This window comes from Engystomops pustulosus, chromosome 5 (genome assembly GCF_040894005.1).
Source record: "Engystomops pustulosus chromosome 5, aEngPut4.maternal, whole genome shotgun sequence".
Taxonomy (NCBI): domain Eukaryota; kingdom Metazoa; phylum Chordata; class Amphibia; order Anura; family Leptodactylidae; genus Engystomops; species Engystomops pustulosus.
This window is the reverse complement of record NC_092415.1, coordinates 52,625,572-52,645,589: the sequence shown is the minus strand read 5'-3', so window position 1 is coordinate 52,645,589 and position 20,018 is coordinate 52,625,572. Positions and strand designations below refer to the sequence as shown.

At 39.6% G+C, this 20,018-nt stretch overlaps 1 protein-coding gene across 21 annotated transcripts in view; it reads left to right on the top strand.

Moving 5' to 3' along the window:
• The window catches only part of DTNA (dystrobrevin alpha), a 175,252-nt gene that overhangs the window by 120,102 nt on the left and 35,132 nt on the right, over nucleotides 1-20,018 (top strand). For 10 of the 21 annotated variants that reach the window (XM_072151969.1, XM_072151966.1, XM_072151968.1 and 7 more), the window contains exons 6-13: nucleotides 2,014-2,168; nucleotides 5,745-5,850; nucleotides 6,575-6,741; nucleotides 9,101-9,225; nucleotides 12,542-12,622; nucleotides 12,946-13,035; nucleotides 16,545-16,622; nucleotides 18,795-18,887. In XM_072151969.1, coding sequence (XP_072008070.1) covers nucleotides 2,014-2,168; nucleotides 5,745-5,850; nucleotides 6,575-6,741; nucleotides 9,101-9,225; nucleotides 12,542-12,622; nucleotides 12,946-13,035; nucleotides 16,545-16,622; nucleotides 18,795-18,887 — 895 coding nt within the window. The remainder of the gene's footprint in view (nucleotides 1-2,013; nucleotides 2,169-5,744; nucleotides 5,851-6,574; nucleotides 6,742-9,100; nucleotides 9,226-12,541; nucleotides 12,623-12,945; nucleotides 13,036-16,544; nucleotides 16,623-18,794; nucleotides 18,888-20,018) is intronic. The other 11 variants (XM_072151981.1, XM_072151980.1, XM_072151983.1 and 8 more) reach the window with 4 other exon arrangements.

Sequence of the window (20,018 nt, the reverse complement as noted above, 5' to 3'; positions counted from 1 at the left end):
GAGATTTTCTTTCTGGTACTGATGTTGCCCATGACACTGTAATAAACCATGATCGCTTAAAGGAAATCTACCATCATCATAAACCTATTTGAAGATAATCACACTTGCATGATGGGGTGTGCTTTGTGAAACGGTATCTTCTCCTTATTTACCCTCCTTCTCTGGGTGGCTGTGCGATGCGGGTACTGATTTGCATGCACAGAAATTCCTGAGATCCAGCAGCCAGAAAAATAAACTTATATCTACGGTCCACTTCAGCAGGGTGGGGTTCTGGGCACAACAGTTAAGTTTGTGCTGGCCGCATCTTTACCTAACCATGCCTCGTTGTAGCCGCAGTAGACCCTGCCCCCTGGCTTATTGTCCTCTCCCTGGCCAGCAGCGGTCTTGACTAAATTTTTGCGCATGCGTAGTGAACCTTTCTTTCTCCGCAGATCTGGGGCGGAGATGACCACAGTATGCATGGGGCTTGAGATGAGACAGAGATTAAAGGGAGATAAAGAGGCGCAATCGTGTAAAGATGCGGCCTGGTGACAGGTTCCCTTTAAGCTAACATTTACTTTTTTAAAGAATGATGGTATTCTTTAAAGATATTTTCTAAATACAGATATTTGCTAAAGATACACACCAGTCTCACTCAGTTTTCTGGCAGGCAAGGCATGAAAAAGTTGTAATTTCTGGTGCACAGCTTTTTGTAGGTTTTCCAACCCATATGCCACTTTCTCTGAGAGTGGGCAGGGCAGGGAGAGGAGAGCAGAAAAGTGGCGGAGATTACATGTGGTGGAAATTTCGTTCTGGCGGTGGAGTAAATTCACACCTCCAAATGCACTACACACTGGTGGGGGAAATTGGTGTTAATTTTTTCCATTTAATAATCTAATTTTTAGCAGTGGTACATTGCTAGCTTTACCGGAACCTTCCTATAAAGCTAGCAGACGCATATAGCTTACAGTGGTCCGTATTCATGGGTGGGCGGTCCGAGGAGGCAGTCACTGCCGCTTGAAGCCCGGCAGTTACCGCCGGCCTATGGCGTGGGAGGGGTGTTACTCGCTCCGGCGCTGCAGTGTCTGCTAGCTTTATTGAAGGGCTCCGATAAAGCCAGCAGTGTAACACTGCTAAAAATGTAGTAGCGCTAGGAGCTGATTACTTTAGTAAGCAGCTCCTAGTGAATGTTTTAGGGTGACAGGTCCTCTTTAAGGTAGACTTTTTTGAGTGGCAGGTGAAACTGGCCCTACTTGTCCTATAAGAACTATAAGTTTGTTTTGAGACAGCTATTTTGCTGTTAGGATCATTTCAGATATTTGCTTTATAAGAAACTGACTTATAAACTACCTATGGTAGTTTGTTCTGTGACTTATACAAAAGTCCTTATACAGTGATGATGAAGTGTGACTATTGTGAATCAATGTTATCTATAATAATAATTTCATCTTTAAATCAATTTTAAAATGGTCTCTAATAATGAGATGTTTACTGTGGGGAAAAATGTAAAATAATATTTAGAATTAAATTCAGGTTTAGCCCTAAACTAGAATTATGATTTATGTAAAAGTGTTATGCCATGTATTAAAGGGGTTGGCCACTTTTCAATAAATATTCCCCATTAGACATGTCTCTGCATTTATTTGTACCTTTACCTTTGCCTTCTTTCATAGCTTCAGCCTTTCCTTGTTCTCCCCTTGCCACGCTCTGAATATATATACAAATTCCTGTTTCTCACTCCTGCAGCCCATCCTAATGGCATCACCCACTGTGTCTCTTTCTCTCAGTCCATCGCACTGAAAGACACAGGGAGCGGGGTGGAAGGAGAGCAGGATAAGTTATAACTCTCCTGCTGCAGCCCCTCCTATTCATCAGTGCTTAGACATGTAAACAAAGACCCACAGTTTGCAGATAGTATTAAAATAAGTATCAGGAATTCAGAATCACTTGATGAACTTCCAAGGATGGGCAGTTTAAGTAAAAGAGTGGCCAACTTATTTACCATTTTAATAATTTTTTTTCTGCCTCTTCCAGACATTTTCTCTCTGATCTCCGATTCTAGTGGTGTTATGGTTTACCAGAAGTATGACCAGTTTCTGAAGGAGGTGCTGAAACTGCCAACGGTGGTGTTTGAGGGACCTTCTTTTGGTTACACAGAGCAGTCTGCAAGGTCTTGTTTCTCACAGCAGGTAGGCAATGATGTAAAAATCTGATCTACATATGTTAACTTGGCACTCAATGTTTGTGCAAAAAGATCACAATTTTTTATTGAAACATAAGAAAGCAATCCAAATCAATTTAACGTTTAACGTTTGGCAAACTTGGGCAGCGTTCGTTTTCTATGACGGTCATCATTCCGCGATTCCATATGAATCTATTCTAATCTATATTCCATAGGCCGGTCTCTTCTTTCTTCCTCTCTATACCCTCCAGCAATCCATTTCTGTGGAAGGTTGCCAAACTGAAACGTTATAATGATGCGGATTGCTTTCTGATGTTTCAATAAAGAAACTGTGATCTTTGCAAAATAATTGCAAAGTGCTGAGTTAATATATAGTTATTCCCCGTAGGAGTAACGTGTGCAAAGACTAAAACTGTGATCTGCCTTAAATTTCTAACAGAAGCCATGGGGCCAAGGGAATGATCCAAACTTACACAAGGTGGAGCTTCTGGTGTTGTTAATGAGCAGTATTGAAGATGGTATAGTTCTTACTGATCATTTCCAGTTAGGTCCAGAAATATTTGGACCTATTTGGAATTTAACTGGGATGCAATTAAAGTGTAAAATTTCAGATTAAGTGTTGAAGAAAAAAATATCCTTTTAAACATTTGGGAATTGCAACTGTTTTACAAAACCTCCTCATTAGAGAAATTAATATTGCCATAAATAAGATGTACCTTTATATGGGTCACTTAGAGGTTTTCAAATGGGTTTGGGGGTATTGAGTACAGAAAGTGCAGAAAGAACTTGGAAGAGTTTGGTTGAAGGGTTTAAAAAAAAAAGTAGGGATTATGTGCATATTGAAGGCATTCACTCTGCCGAATCAAGATAAAGTCGCTGCCACGTTTGGAGGTCTGATTTCTTAGTTTAAAGAATGGGATCATAATTGAGTGCATGGAGAACAAGGAAGTTAAATCCCTAAGTAAGAGATGGAGGACTTATTCTATTGAAAAGGAGTAACCGATTTGAGGTGAGATACAGATATGATGCTGAGCCATTGAACTCAACATCTTTGGTGGACCATGGCGAGGCCTGTTCTAAGTGGATACTCCCTTGTTAAAACTCTGCATGGTTTTGAACACCGTGCTGCAGCTTAGTTTCATGGTGTTGGCACTATTATAGCCTAGGCCATCTTTATGTAGGGCAGCAATGTTTTATCACTAGAAACTCAGAGGGTTCTTTGCAAAGAGGTCTTACCGATTGGACTTCCAGTTATCAGTATGAGAGAGTGTGAGAATGATATAGAAAATTGAACACACCTGTTCCCCATTCACACCGGATACCTTGTAACAGTAACAAGTGACACAACATGACACCAAGGATGGGAATTGGCTAATTGGGAACAATATGGCCACTTGGCCACTTACACTTAGGAGTGTAGTCACGTTTGTTCCCAATGGTTTAGATATTAAAGGGGTTTTCCCATTTCAGCAAATAGATGTTATTGTTTGAATAATGAAAAGTTATACCATTTTCCAATATATCTCCTTGCTGTCATTTTATAGAAAGCTTCTATGTTTACTTCCAGTGGACAGAAATCTGACCATGGTCACATAGGTGCATGGCTTATATCCCTGCTTATATGTCTGATTACTCTCTATGATGCTAAAGAGCCGTGCATCTTTGTGACCATGGTCAGATTTCTATCTACTGGACGTAAACAAGGTTTAATTTCCAGAGGCGACAGGGCTTTTTTACTATGAGAACTGTGAATCTGTGGAATAGCCTGCCTCAGGCGCTGGTCACAGCAGGGACAGCAGAGAGCTTCAAGAAAGGCCTAGATGCCTTTTGAAACCTAAATAACATTGATAACACATCCCTTCCTTTCCTTGGTTGAACTTGATGGACATGTGTCTTTTTTCAACTGTATAAACTATGGTACTATGAACATTAATTTACCGAAATGGAAAAACCCCTTTAATGTCTTTTATTTTGCGGACACACCAAATATACGCTACTATTACACAGGGTGTACACTGACTACTTTACATTGTATCACAGTGTCATATCTTTAGTGTTGTCCCATGAAAAGATGCAATACAATATTTCCATAAATGTGAGATACTGTATATATACATGCAGCAGATTTGGTGACCATACAGGTGTGTAGGGCATGTAGATAGCCTTTTCTAATATGAAATACTATTCCAGCACCTTCTCAGGTTTGGTGGGGTCCTAGAGGTGAATCCCTCACAAAGTGTAAGGTGATGGCATATCCTATCAATGAACCTTAAAATGTGTTGGTCGTGTGCTCAGTTTGGGGCTATCCTTACTACAATTATACACTAGGCTTCAGTTCTGTGTATTCAGCCGGAGGCATGTATTTAGAATATGAAAGCCCAGTGAGATCTGCACATTTATTACATCCATTGAAGGGACAATATTTTCATCTGAACAGTTTTAGCCTCTGTTTAATCATTTATCAAAAAGTTTATTACAGCGGTTAAATGGTTTTGTGGCTAAACAAATCAAGCTTAATGGCATGCAGAATAATAAAGCTAAGAAGGCACGTCTCATGCCTGTGGCTCTACAGATGTGTAGGGCTCGTTTAGAGTAAATTATTTTATCATTGCGTTTTTTCCCCCATGTTTCCTCCTACTGGTTTTGCCGAAAAAAGTATGGAAAGGAACATGGACCCCAGATACAGACATGTAAACAAGCCCTAAAGCAGCCACCTTGTAATGATATGACACATACCAGTTTAATTAGACATGCAACTAATGTGTGTGATTATGTATAATATATTTCTAGTACCATTTTCTTACACTTGGCATTTAGGGCAGTGTTTTTAAAGGAAAACTACCCTCAAAGTCAATCAAGATAACCCAGGGACACTTACTCATAGATCCAAACACTCTGACTGTGGTAATTTTCTTATATTTGTTATCCTTGGCCGCCTTTCTTTTTCCTTCAGTTTATTAACTTATTAAATTATGCTAAAGGGCCAAATTACTATGGGGCTTATTGGACAATTTTTATGTTGGAATATTATATCTATGTTTATGTAAAAATAAATAAAAACAAGTTTAAAAATAAATAAAATAAATAAAACAAAACAAGTACTATGGGGCTTGTTACCAGAACCCCTCTGTTCTCTGGCTTCACAGAATGATATACTGGCTCCCCTTGCTCCCTCTGCCTGATGTAATATCACAGCAGCAGGGAGTTTTAGTGCACAGTGAAAGTTTGGTAATGCCCCGGCTACAGAATGGAGGGGCTCTGGTTAACACCCTCAGACCACCTCATTAGCATCATTTTAAAAGTTGATTTTAGAAGGAAGGAGGCCATGGATTACAAATCAAAGAAGAATACAGCAGTCATGGTGTCTGGATCTATGAGTTCATCATGCTCAATCATGATTGTGTTCATACAGGCCCAGCTGTGGTAACGGTGTACAGGAGAAAGGCACAGGCAAGAAGAGAGGGAGAGACTAATGCTAATATATAATGTTGCTCAACAATTCACCAGTACACAGGCAATCCAAACTGAATGTGTTTTCATATTGACACTTTTTCCTTATGTTTTTGTATTTTATCCCCACCAGAAAAAGGTTAGCTTAAATTCATTCTTGGACACGCTTATGTCTGACCCACCACCTCAGTGTCTTGTCTGGTTACCTCTTCTGCATCGACTTGCGAATGTAGAAAATGGTGAGTAAATTACTAAATCTCTGTACTGATAAAGCTTTATACTGAGTAGGCTTGTTTTTTTTAGGTCACAACAGGTTATCCCATACCTAACCAAATGAATCAAGGGAACTGGGGTCCTTAGTATTGCAAATGAATGGAGCAGAGGGTTGACCATGTTTATGGAACTAGCCAAGTGCTTTCCATAAGTGCCCTAGAGATGCACAGCTGACACTTACTGCTCTATTCATGTGGGAATGCAATAGACCCTTTTCTTATGATTTGTGACGGTCACACCAATGGGACCCTGACTGATCTTCAAGTTATTTCCTCCGTTCTTTAGTGTGGCAAGTTGAGTGACCAATGCCGCTGACACTGTGGGCCCCGTAGCAGTTGCTATGGTTGCTACCCCTTTATTTACGCCCTTGCTGCGATTTTCTTCTGATCTCCATCTCCATACTGATGGATTTGGGGCTGCTTAGCTAGGTAAGGAAGTGCCTCCCAGGAGGCTCTTGCAGCAGCCAGTTGTCTTACAGCCAGACACAAGACAATCAGGAGGAGGAAACTGAGAATGTAGCATAGCCGCTGGTACACATACAGGAGTTGTGATATAAGATTAAGATCTGATCTAAGAGGAATGAGAGCAAAGGAAGGAGTATTTTGTTATGCATTTTATGTTTTTAGTATAAAAATTGTAACTCCTCCCCCATGTTTTAACCGTAAAGCATTCTATCCTTCTCTTTCATAGTCTTCCACCCTGTTGAGTGTTCCTATTGCCATAGTGAGAGTATGATGGGTTTTCGCTACCGCTGCCAGCAGTGTCACAATTACCAGCTCTGTCAGGACTGCTTCTGGAGGGGACATGCCAGCGGTTCCCATAGCAACCAACACCAAATGAAAGAGTATACGTCATGGGTAAGAGAAGGTTCACTGGGTTCTGCAGCTGCACACACACAAGAGGGGGCTAACCCAGAATGAAGGGGCAAGGCTGGACAATGAATTAGAGACATTATTACTTTGATTATGATTTTGGGAGACACTAGTCTATTAATAGCCTCCATGTTAGTGTTTAGCACATCATAGTTTGAGGATGTTGGTTGTCCCGGTGCTGAAGACTGGACTAGAAGAACTATGAGTTGCTTTCAGGTATTTTCTTACTTCCTTTGTTTTTCTGTTGTATCAGTATTCTGGAATAGATTTTATGAATTTGCAATGATCATGAGAGTCGTAAAGAATCAAATGGGGAATATTGCTGCAAATATAGAATATATGCAATAGTGAATGTAACTTCTATAAAAGCCATCTACAGCCTCCAATCTGTGTGCTAGATGCAAGTGTTATGTACTTGTGTAATTCAGTGACCCATGTGTTTCAGTATTTGAAGCTTTATCATTCATATTTTAGAATCTTTACAGAAGTACTATCAGTCCTTTGATCACAAAGCTGTAGAATGCATGTGTGAGTGCAAAGACTTACAGGAGGATGGGGATGTTTCCATTTGCCCTTCAAAGAGAAGAAAGACAAATTCATCATTGTAGTTATGTTGGTTTTCTGGTGTATAAATGTCTCACAGTTGTGTTAACTGCTGATTTGCACAAAAATGTGGACTTTTTGCAACATTTTCCAACCTACTCCACTTTTTAGCCTATTTACACCAGATTTTTCAAGTGAATCTTGATGTAGAAGACAGGTTTATGAAGTGTAACTTTTCAGAAAGTCACATTTGTAGGTGGAAATTCAGTTGCATAAATATTTGCGACTTTTCACCAAAAAGTTTCAAAAACAATGTAAACATTAAAACATCTTATTCCAGATGTATCAAGCTGTTTAAGCCACTGTAATCAAACTGGTGTAATAATCCTGCTTAATGATAAGTAGCCCAAGGAATTATAAATAACCGATTGCATCTTGATAACCGGAAGAAAAACTATTGGCATAGGGGATGCAGTATTGCATTCAAAATGATAGAAAAATGGACATTCAGCTCTAGTCAAAGACTCTTATCCATTACAGGTTAATAAAGGTTGTAACTTACCTGTAATGTGATGGGATGTTAGGTAGTAAACAATGGTCAAGCAAATGGACTAACAAAGTCCGAAATGTAGGCGCTTGGCTTATTAGTGTTGCCATTTTGTAATATTTGTACTTGTACATTTTAAAACAATAAAAATTGTTTGTTGTAAATAATTGTAAAAATATGCAAATCTTCTCCAATCCAAATACTGAGGAACTAGTTGAGACAAATTTACAATTTTTGTGCAACCTTTTAAATAAAAGTCACATTTTCACTGTAGATATTAACTACTCATGTGCCACAGTTATGAAGCAGTTTAAGCCACTATGATCAATATTACGTGTATTAATATCTCTTAAGGTCAGGGAGCAATAGTTCTGCTTACAGAGCGGTTTAGGACAGCACGGTGGCTAAGTGGTTAGCACTACAGCCTTGCAGAACCATGGTCCTGCAAGCTCTGTGCAGTGCTGCGTAATCTGTGTGTGCTATATAAATAAAGGGATTATAAGAGTTTCTCATTTAAGGCCTCCTTGCAGGCGTGCAGAGACTTTTAGTCATTGATGCTCCACTAGGGGATTCTGGAAAATATGTAAATATGTTTTCCTAAATGGAACCAGATGGTACTTTGTAAGGCAGCCCCCTTACCATCTCGGAAAAGCTTTTTGCATATTTACCAAAATCCCCTAGTGGAGCATCAATGGCTACAAGTCCTCACTCACCTGCAAGGCGGCCTTAATTGTCAAACTTTCCATAAGGAGAACTCTTAATCAGCTAAAGCAGCTTCCTACACTGTACTGAAGAGACGCAACTATGTCGAAACAGTGCTGTCTACAGTTGGGAATCTGTTGCTTCTGGAATAGATATACTGGTTTGGCTTTAATCTCACTTCACTTGATTATGCTTACTGAAAGTCATGCTTGATGGTAGGGGGGCTTCCATACAAGGTAGCAAGAGAGGTGTGTGTGTTTTGCCTTGTTGCATCTAAGAAAATCTATTTGCATGTTTCCCAAAATCTCTTAAGAGACTCTAAAAAAACTGCAGTAAGATCCTGCATAGTGATAAATTCCCTCATTGAGTCAAATGTTAGAATTTTGTTTGTTGAAATGCTAAAATGAACTACTTTGTAACGATGTCATGTAAGAATTTTATAGTTTTAGTTATAGTTTACTGATGGGCTTATGTCCAACTGCTTTGGAAAAGACATGTAACTTATAATGGAAAAATAAATTATAAATTCATTGTATGTGTTTCTATTCACAGAAATCCCCTGCAAAGAAGCTCACTAATGCACTCAGCAAGTCTTTAAGCTGCGCTTCCAGCCGTGAGCCTCTGCATCCTATGTTTCCCGATCAGCCTGAAAAACCTTTAAATCTGGCTCATATTGTGTGAGTATTATACTCAGCACCTGCGTATAACCTGCTATATAAGCTAAATGTATGCACAGGCAGCATTGAAAGATGTCCTCCAGCTCGAAAGTGCTTTAGGTTCCCATGAATAGTTTGTGTGGCCTTGGGTATGGAAACACATACAAATACTTTGTATCTTGTTGCCTTCATACAGCTGAGTACATGCACAAGGCCAGGATTTTGCAGTCAAAGAAGTATTTTATTTACTGGCTATATTCATGTAACAGAGAGAAAATAATGGAAAAAACATAATATATAATGATGAAATGACGTAATGGCATCATATGGTACAAAGTATAATACTTTAGTTATTGAAAAATTCTGTGTATATCTGCAGATGAACAGCTTTTTTTTTCAACATAATGTTTATTGCAAGTTTTTTAACTTTTTTTACAACAAAAGTGGATGGAGACCCCTAGCATAGAGGTCACCTCCGTCTGTTTTTCCAAAGCAAAAATTCACTGAGAAGGGTGTGTGTGGGGTGGGGGGTTGTGGGAGATTGAAGATCAATGAAGGATAGCGCAACACCTTCTAGCTTTTGTTTCTTTCATTGTCCTGTCTGGTGGCATCATCCTGAAAATCAACTTCAAAGTGAGATGTAAATTGGTTGTATTAAGTCAAGAAGAAGGAGAGTTTAACATTGAAGTCAAAGTGTGGAGCTCTGAACGCCTCCTCCTCTGTGATTGATATCAGGCATCAGACTTTAGGAGATCTAGTTAGTGATGTCTCTGGATGCAGGACCATCAATTACAATGAAGCAGGCTTTTTGAGGAAGAGAGAGCTTGACTGCAGTGTAAAAATCTCTACCTCCTTGACTTTATACAACAATTTAAATCTCATACAATTTACATCTTCAAAGTACATTTTCTGGATGTCATGAAAGAAACATGATTTAGAAGGTGTTCAGTTGCTTGACAACATACTGGGACAGGTTCAGTATATTCGGTATGCATATATCATGTTTAAAGAACACTTTCTAAGTATTATTAAATCTAATCAATATTTCATATATGCCTGTAATTTTGTCATTTTTGTTCCTTTTTGCCATCAAAAGGGATACCTGGTGAGTATTATGACATAAAGATCACTGCCACAGCTCCCATTTTAGTTTATAGACCGTGCACTGTGTTTAGTATCCATCAACATTTACTCCATGACTCTCATTTTGAGGAGGTGGTCCAGGAAAACCACATTATGATACACTCCCTTTGGGCTCTGATCCCCAGAGATGGTGCCCAGAGATGCCCACAGTCAGTGCTGTATTGTATCTTAGCACCGGGAAGTAAGAGTTCTCTTTATGGAGACTTTGCCAATTAAAGGAGTTGTCCAAGAGTTATGAAAAAAACAAAAAGTGGGCGGGAGGGTGCTGCTTAAAAAAATAAAGATGTACTTATCTTCCGAAGCCCTCCTTGCTGTCACTCTGGTCCAGCAATGCTGGATTCAGCTTCCGTCTGGACCCGACAACCATACTGCATACACAGTGCTGTGAATAGGGACGTGTGGGCATGGGCGGCCACGCCCGGCCAGAAACTGAATCCAGCACTGCTCGGGTGGCCATGTTTGTTTACATGACACACGGGCCGGAGCGACAGCAGAACTGGACAGGAGGAGTGCGTCGGAAGGTAAGTACATCTTTATTTTTTTAAGCAGCCCCCTCCCGGCCACCTTTTGTTTTTTTCATAATTGTCGGACAACCCCTTTAAAGCTCCACTGATCCTCCACTAGGGGATTCTGGGAAAAATGTTATCCAGGATGGGAGAAGAAAATCAATGCCTATTTTTGAAAGGCAGCCCCCCTTAACATCAAGTATTATTTTTAGGTAACCTAATGATGTGATGTGGTTTTAAAGCCAAACCAGTAGGAACAGATTCCCAACTATAGACGGTGCTGTATCGGCGTAGTTGCGTATCCTAAGTACAGTAATTTTCAAGTCTTTAATTTTTGTCAATGGGCACCAGAAATAGTGAGCAACTTGGGTATTGGTGATTGCCAAGTACTTTTATATATTTTTGTACAGCCTGATGGGAACTGTTTATGGTATTGTTTTACTGGACAACCCCTTTACAGACCAATCCTGTTTAAAACATATTTTCATTCTCCCTACATGTATTCATTCAACATGAGTTGTTATATTTATTATTAAAATATTACAACTGTTTTGTTAATACTGTTTAAATGGAAATAGCATCCGGTAAGTTTATAATGAAACATTATAATCTGTAAAAAGTATCTAGCATTAATGCGGTCATCCCTGTTGTAGTTACCTATGAACAATCTTTTTAAGATAGGTCCTCATTATCACTAAAATGGGGGTTCAACACCGAGCCCCCCATAAATCTGCACTTTGTAGCTGCCTCCACTACTGGAGATGTGCTTTGCTCTACCATCCCTGGATTATAATATAGGCGGTTTGGGCAGTAGCCCGGGGCCCAAGCCTTCTAGGGGGCGCATGACCACTCAAACCACCCACCAAATGTTATACTTAGAAGGACTTTTTATCTTGTTAATCCTCGTATATCTGTTCCTGCTCTCAATACACATGAAGGCCCTCCAAATGTCCTGAAACCACTTATTGAAAGCAGGCAGAAGGGACCCATCCTCCATTCCCCAAGAAGCTTCATTCTAGTACCATATGTAGAAAGTGAATTCCGGACTTGTAGGAGTTATAATATTCACACGGCCCGGGGCCCATTCATTGTGTAGTGACTACAGCAGATTAGGACTACATTGAGATACGCGAAGAAAGCTCCAGCTGCATTTTTCCATTCTGCGCCATATATACGCAGGTCATAAAAACCTATGGGTGGATGCACCAAACTCTACGTAGTTTCAGTTATCCAGTGATGTTATTGTCCATTTAAGACTAATTATGTCACTCAGGAGACTCCCTAAACATCGGCAGCGGCCAATCACTGGCTGCTGCTAATGTTCACTCCTCCCAATTCTAAAATAAATTAGTTTTTTTTCCTAGAACGTATAATTAGCTACATAAGTCGGTAGACACTACGGAGGTAGGATACAGTACTTGACCAATAGTTTATCCTGTTATATGAAGAGCATTTGGATAGAAACCCTTTCACATTTCATGTGAGGAGCTGCCTATGCACAAAAGCAGACGCTGAAGCCTGATCTAATTTAATACAGAGGCATTACACATTTGTTTCTTATGTAAGCGTTCATCCTGTCACTGAATGTCTTACATTGATGAATTACATCTACAATTACGGGTCATTGTAAATTACGCTCGGTGCAGTGTGGGGAAAACTTTGAATCTTAAGATTTACTTTCTTTTTAGGCCTCCCAGACCAGTTACCAGCATGAACGACACTATATTTTCTCACTCCGTTCCCTCAGGAAGCCCTTTCACCAACAAAATGTAAGTATAGGTAATGGGGTTTGCATAATGTAATCTGTGTGGGCATGTTGTCTAAGGAGTAAAAGCGGTCAATTATTTTATTTAGTAAGTAACCAGAGCTTCAAATTCATTCTAACGCCAAACCTCTGAAAGCAGACTATACTACTATGCTGCATTGTATTAATCCACGCTGCATGGTTTTGCTGCAGTTTTGAGGTCATCATGTTTGTATTCTGGTTGTGTTTCTATGACTCTGTGCTAGCAGCAGTCTCTAGATCCACACAGTTAAACTTGTGATGCTGCCTTGTAACATAACTATCACCCGCGCTGTTTGACTCATTTAGGTTACCTGACAATGTAAGTGTAACTAGCGCCATCACTGATGAACATTCTCTGATAAAGATGTATGTGTGTCAACTGCAGGATATACCACGGTCAGTACGAGGGGACTAAACCACTAACTATATTAGTTCTGTAGCCTGTACACTAAAACATTAACTTCTGGGTGTCTTTAGATGTTTCTAGATAACCTAGAGACAGCAGCTTCCCTAATATTAACATAGACTACAGAATTTTATGTAATCACTGACTCCTCTGAATACAACCACTTGATGTCATGTCAGAGTCAATATTATCATAATTGGAACTTTTCTAGACTCCTAGCCTTTTACTAAATACTTGTTTTATTTTATAATCTTGGTGATGATGGATGTGTCCATACAGTCTCACACTTCTCAATCTGACTACCTTAAACTAGGGTCGGGAAGTAAGAGTTGTCCTTATGGGGTCAAGGTTGGTGCCTTACAGGGTAGCTAAAAGAGGCGCGGCTTTCCTTATCCCATCCTGGAAAACTGCATATTTTCCTACTACCTTTAACTAGGACAGATATAGCAATCTGTTAATTTCAGAATTTGGTCATAATTTGCCACTGAAAGACTGTCTAAAACCTTTGATAAATGTGGTACAAGATTTTTAGACACTTATGGGACAAGTACAACAAAGGGGCTAAGTACAACTTAGGGAAACGTTTTGTATTTGATGTGACGTTGATACATCTGCATTATAAGAATAGCTATTGTAGATGGCAGGTATGTAGAAAATGGTTATTACATGCAAACTGCTTGGTCAACAATCCATATGGTCTTACAAGGCTTGTGAGAGTGCCTGGAAAGTGTTGGATCCATCTTGCTAAAAGTATAATGTAAATGGTGTAAAGCAGGGGTGCAAAACCTTTATCGTTCTGAGGGCCGCATTTTTGTACTAGTACTAGTAGGGTTGCACTAGTATCTAGCACCCTAGATGTACCAACCAAAGTACTGTGCAAAATTCCACCCCAGAAACCAAATACTGTATTTGTACGATAACTAATAGACCAATACAGGCTACAAATTCATCATCAAAGCAGATAATAATAATGTAGATCCCTTCCCTAGAGCAGGGATAAATAATACTGGAGACCCCGAAGCATGAGACCCCCAGAGCAGAAATAAACTACTGGAGACTATAATGCAAGAGACCCCCCAGAGCTGACTATACAGGAGACCCACCCAGAGCTGACTATACAGGAGACCCCCTCCCTGCAGAGCTGACTATACAAGAGATCCCCCCCCCCAGAGCTGACTATACAGGAGACCCCCCCCCCCCCCCAAAAAAAAAGCTGGCTATACAGGAGACGCCTCCCCCCCCCCCCCCCCAGAGCTGACCATGCAGGAGGATGAAGGGCAGGGGTAGGCTCTGAAACTACAACCATGCCCAGCCTCAGTAAATCTCCAGAGGAAGCAGCTTCCCTGGGGAGCCCATGCAGCAGGTAATAATTGTGAATACCTGGCTGGCTGCATGCAGGGGTTCTGATAGACCCCAGTACTGTACCCCATCTGCTACCAGTTATTCCTTTCTATCTGCTGCAAGGGGATGTGCCAGCAGCAGGGTGGGGACCCCTGCTGTAGAGTAACTGAATCTGCCCTCATCTGACTTGACTTCACCAGGAGCTTGACCATACACAATTAGATAAAGCTTCATTCGTGAGAATGGTAATACTCTGCTTATGGCTAGTCTAGCAGCCTATTACCTTTATACTACAATGCTATGCCTGTTTATGAAATTGTAGATGGTAGGCTAAATATTGACAAACCCAATAGCCTACCAATGCCCGATTTCTGTTTTGCTAGTTAACCGTAGGTTAAACAGATTTATCATAAGTCTCTTAGAGCAGAACTGTTCTAGCTGCCCATGGCAACCAATCAGAGCTTGGCTTTCATTTTCTCACAGTTGTTTGTAAAATTAAAGCTGGGTTTCCATGGGCAACTAGAACAGTTTTACCTCTTCGTTATTGTCTCTTTGTTCCTGCTGGTAGCTGCAGGAGTAGCCCATAAGCTACTAGAAGTAGACCTGTTTTTTTAGTGCCTATATATAATAGTAGTTATCTGAAAATAACCCTGGAGAGTAAAAGGTGGAGATTACTAGACTCTTTATCCACTTATCTAATAGCCATTAGGTAATGTTCACAAGATCAAGATTTATCACAGGCATTCTGACATAGCAGAAATGTAAGGAGGGCACTGGGATTTCTGCCAGCATATGCACATGAGAATAATTGTAAGAAATGAGTATGCCGCATATTCTAAATTCTTTTCTGCTGTCTCAAATTTGCACAGATCTTTTTCTGCTGGTTAATGGTGTATATATCACTCCTCATTTATGTATAGCACTTGGCAAGTAAATAGAATAAATGATGATTTTGTTTCTGCCTGCACCCAAATATCTTTTAAAATCTAAACATGATAATATAACATTTCACCAGTAGCGTTAAGCATGTTTATAATGTAATTTGCCTACATTATCTTGTAATAGTATAAACTATACAATGAGCAGGCTGATTACCATATTTTTTGGACTATAAGGTGCACCATCTATAAATGCCTGCTAAAACGTCTAGCTTCATATATAAGGTGCACCGGATTATAAGGCGCACCTGATTATAAGGATGTTTGACCAGCAGGTGGCAGACCTGTGCACATTTCAAGGCAGCTGTTGTCTGTAAGAATGGTTCGTATATAAGGCACATTGGACTATAAGGCGCACCTTTTGATTTCTGAGAAAATCAAAGGATTTTTTGTGCGCCTATAGTCCGAAAAATACAGTAATTGTTATACTATACAGGCAGTCCCCGGGTTATGTACAAGATAGGTTCTGTAGGTTTGTTCTTAAGGTGAATTTGTATGTAAGTACAAACTGTATATTTTAGAAGGGTAGTTCTAGCCGAATTTTTTTGGTCTTTGTGACAACTGGATTTTAAAAATGTTCGATTGCCATAAGAACCAGGATTAACAGTAAAGCTTACAGTAAATTACCAACATCCAGAGGTCCGTTTGTAACTATTGGTCGTCTGTAAGTCGAGTGTTCTTAAGTAGAGGACCGCCTGTATACTATGGGATAACTAGTAAAATTTATATAGGAAATGAGAAAGAGAATTTAACAGAGAAATTTGCTAATATCAATGGTCCAAATCTACAAATTAACGGATCACAACTCTTGATCTGTGGATTGGAGTATTGGCCTGCAGTAGTTCTTTAAGCTTTATGTGATGTATGTGGCCGTCGCTAACTAAAGCTGGTTCTTCTTTAGTGTTTCTATTGCCAGATCAGGGCAGATCCTGGGCTGGAGTAGACAGCCTGGCACTGCCCATCTGACAGAATCAGTGGTGCGTCTTCTATTAAACGTTGCTAAGAGTTGGAGTTGATGGAGGTGGTGAAAGGTCCATAACTCCTGCCCTTCTCTTTCAGAATCCTTTGTAAATGTTATTATATTTAGACCTTCATTTAATTTCTCTGTACCCAGTGAACCAATATCTTTATGTCCCGGATCTTTCTTTCACCACTTGTTTATTATACTCCTTTGTTCATCCTTTGAACTCTTCTCAGTATTATTCTGTCTTGTTGACCAGCTCTACACAAAAGACCCCAGAAACAGAGCAGAGCAGACAGCTGGCAATGGCTGCTCCAACTTTGCTTAAAGGCAAAGGGTAAGTGTGATAGAGATCTGTAGTGCTAGGATTTCCAGAGCATGCAGGTGTGTAGTGATACTGTACTAACCCAGTACTATCCTACTAACCCAGACTAGTCACTAGGAAAAATCAATCTACAAATATTAACTTGATTGAATCCCTGTTGTAACCTTTTGCAGCATTGATTTGTTTTTATTAATCTTTTATTGATATGAACAATATTTTTTTTTCTTAAGGATTTGCCTAGTATTAGATTTTTTTCTTCTGCTGGGCTCCATCCACTTGAATAGGGTGGAGCTGCAATATCAGATATAATTTTATAATCTGCAGTGCACTAATAGTTGCCAAAATATTAAATGTGATTTAGTATTACTAATAAAAACCCAACAGTTCTTCCAATGTCCTCCTATTCATCTCCTGCAGCCATGGGTTTTGTTGACAGCAATGATAAGTCCTATGGGATTAGACAGGAGATCCGAGCAGCCCTACGATTATCATAGTAAAACAGTGTCTTCCACTATCCGGTACTCCACCTGTATTGTCATACTCGTCTTTTCTCACTCAAACAAAGCCAATCTAACCATAGAAACAGGATGTACCAAATGTCAAGGTCTCTGATACATGTGGTCAGAGTGGATGAGTGTCTCTGGATGCTGCTTCATACAATAATCTGCCTACTTACAGCCTCTGAACAGCTGCTGGACACTTGCAGTGAGGCATAACAGGGAGAATAAAGATAGAGGCTGAAGCTTTCAGGAGTAACTAAATATACAGGATTACCTGATGCAGTTGGCAGAACTCCTTTTCCTTCCATGCGGGTTATATATACTAACAATAGACGATGCAATATGGAACCAAGGTAAGTACAGTATAGCACACAATCCAAACATGTTACTGGTGAAACAACTTACCAAAAACCTTTAGTGACAATGTGACTATCGCATTGTTCCTTCACTATAGTTATCAAGGATTTGTAACATGAAGGATATGGTTTTAGGATACACACACATAATGTTGTGTTTAGGTTTTATTTCCTTAAACTGCTTTAGGCTACATTTGATATTTGATGTTATAGTAATATAATAGGATGGATTTCCTAATAATCACAATATCTGCAGACAACTCGACAGTGATGTTCTAGAGCTGGCTACACGCTGTAAGGCTACCCTGCATGGCTGTATCGGATGTGTACTAGCTGATGTTTCTACGGCTAGCCCATGTCCCCGGTTACATCTTTTGTGAGCCGATTGCCTGAGTTTGAAAATTTAGAGAGGGTCCTATTCCTGCCCAAGTTTATGGTCCGGACAGTCTTTTATTATTGTCCTTGGTGCATAAGCAGCGCGTACTACGGACCATGAGACTGCTGTTTGTGGCCTGAGACCTACACAGGGTACTGAACATTTAGGATTCCTAGGGCCACATGTATCATAGTTTGGTCTCTCTGAGGTGCATTTTAGAGACTTTTGGTGGCTAGTTTTTGTGCCTTATGTATTATCATGTCTTTTTACTTGTGATACATGTTCAGTTTTTCCTATCCTAACCACCTTTCCACCTGCTCTGGACGAGGTGCAGATTTGCGCCAAAAAAGTCGCAAAAATGGTGCTAAAATGTTAAACCTAAGTGAAAAGTCGCATGAAACATCTGGGAAACAATGATACATAAGACACTGCACAAGGTGCAGCCAAGGTGTACTTGAAAAACGACAGAGTCAAAAGTCGAAAAACGTCAAAAGTCGCTAAAATTAGAAAATTTGCCTAGCAGAAATAATGATACATGTCCCCCCAAGAATACACTTTTCAATAGTTATTACAGTTCTTTTATATGAGTGTCTGGATCTGTAGGTCTGACAGATCATATGGAACTGTGCTGTTATGTAGATGTGTGATATTGGAGCAGAACTTTAGTGATTTTTTATTTCAGAGTTTTTTGCTTGTAAATTTTTTCTTGCTTTGAAATAAATTAACTTCCCAGATTTGATCTCAGAATATTTCCTATAGGAACTAGAGCATGTTTCATGTATCCTAATGTTTTAACTGGAGGTGATGGTTTATTTTGCTGCATGCTTTTTCTCTCTTTCTCTTCTTTTGCTTATCTGATGTACATTCCCAGCATGCACACATGATTTTTTTTCTTTGTGAATTTCTTTCTTTTTACCTTCAAGCCTTTCCTATTTCCAAACCATCCTTTTAGGTTACAGTACAGCCTGGATGTGGCAGACAGGCTGGCTGATGAACATGTTCTCATCGGGGTATATGCCAATATGCTGCAGAACAACCTTTCACGGTTAGTTAAGGCTTGGCAAACTTGTTTGTACAAAATGAAGGTTGAAGCGTATGATGGTCACTTGTTGATGAGCCTCCTTAGCCAAGTCTGATGACTTAATCGTGTGCTCAGGTGGCCACTTATGTAAAGAGATCGACAAGAATATGTAAGAGACGGACGGAGCTTGCATCATGCTCTTCATATTAGGCTGTTTGTGTTGTTGTTTTTACATGTTCTACATGTATGAGACTCTGATTTCCTAAGACATGTACTTAATGTATTATTTTTATTATAGCAAACCATATGCCAAATTTAGGTTATGGCTTCTTTTGCACCAATAAACCCTTTTAAGAATCCATTGGATTTGATGTAGACATTTGATGTCAGCAGCCACACATCAGCATAGACATCATCCTGATATAAATCCAGCAGAAATTGTTAGGCCACGTTCACACATCGACTTGTGTTAGGACCTGCAGGATAATTTTGCAAAGTACAGTGCAATATGTGTGAAACTGGAAAAAATCTGAAAACCCTCATTCACATGCAAGAGAGAAGTAATCTCCATAGATAGGAAACAATAGAAAGAAAGCCACCGCTCACTCACATAAGCTGCATCCTCAATATAGACGAGGTCCTATTCCTCCTTAGCTCTCGGTGCACGGAAAGGCAGTCCTGCCGGTTGACTGAATGATGCACAATGAAACGAAGGTATTCCAGCACTCAGAATCTTCTTTAAAAAAATATTTGAATTTTTATTTTGTAAATATTAAAATTGCAAGGCCACATCCTGGCATATCATCCAAAAAAGAAAAGATCTACGCGTTTCGGACTAGTGTGCTTGCGTCCTTATTCATGATCTAAAAAATCATTGTGATCCTCCATCTTAAAAAAGAGGAGGAGTTAACCCTTACATAACGGCAGCAGAGATACATTCCATGACAAAACATGCTAGCTCATCAAAGTATACAGGTAAACATTCGGACATAATTTACTTTGTGTACAAACCTGCTATTAATGCAACCACATGAAAAAATATATGCTAAAATGAACTAAATACATTTGAATATATGTTAATATATACTATGTTAACATATGTTAACATGTATGTTAACACATACTGTTAACGTCACATGGACGGAAGATTATTTT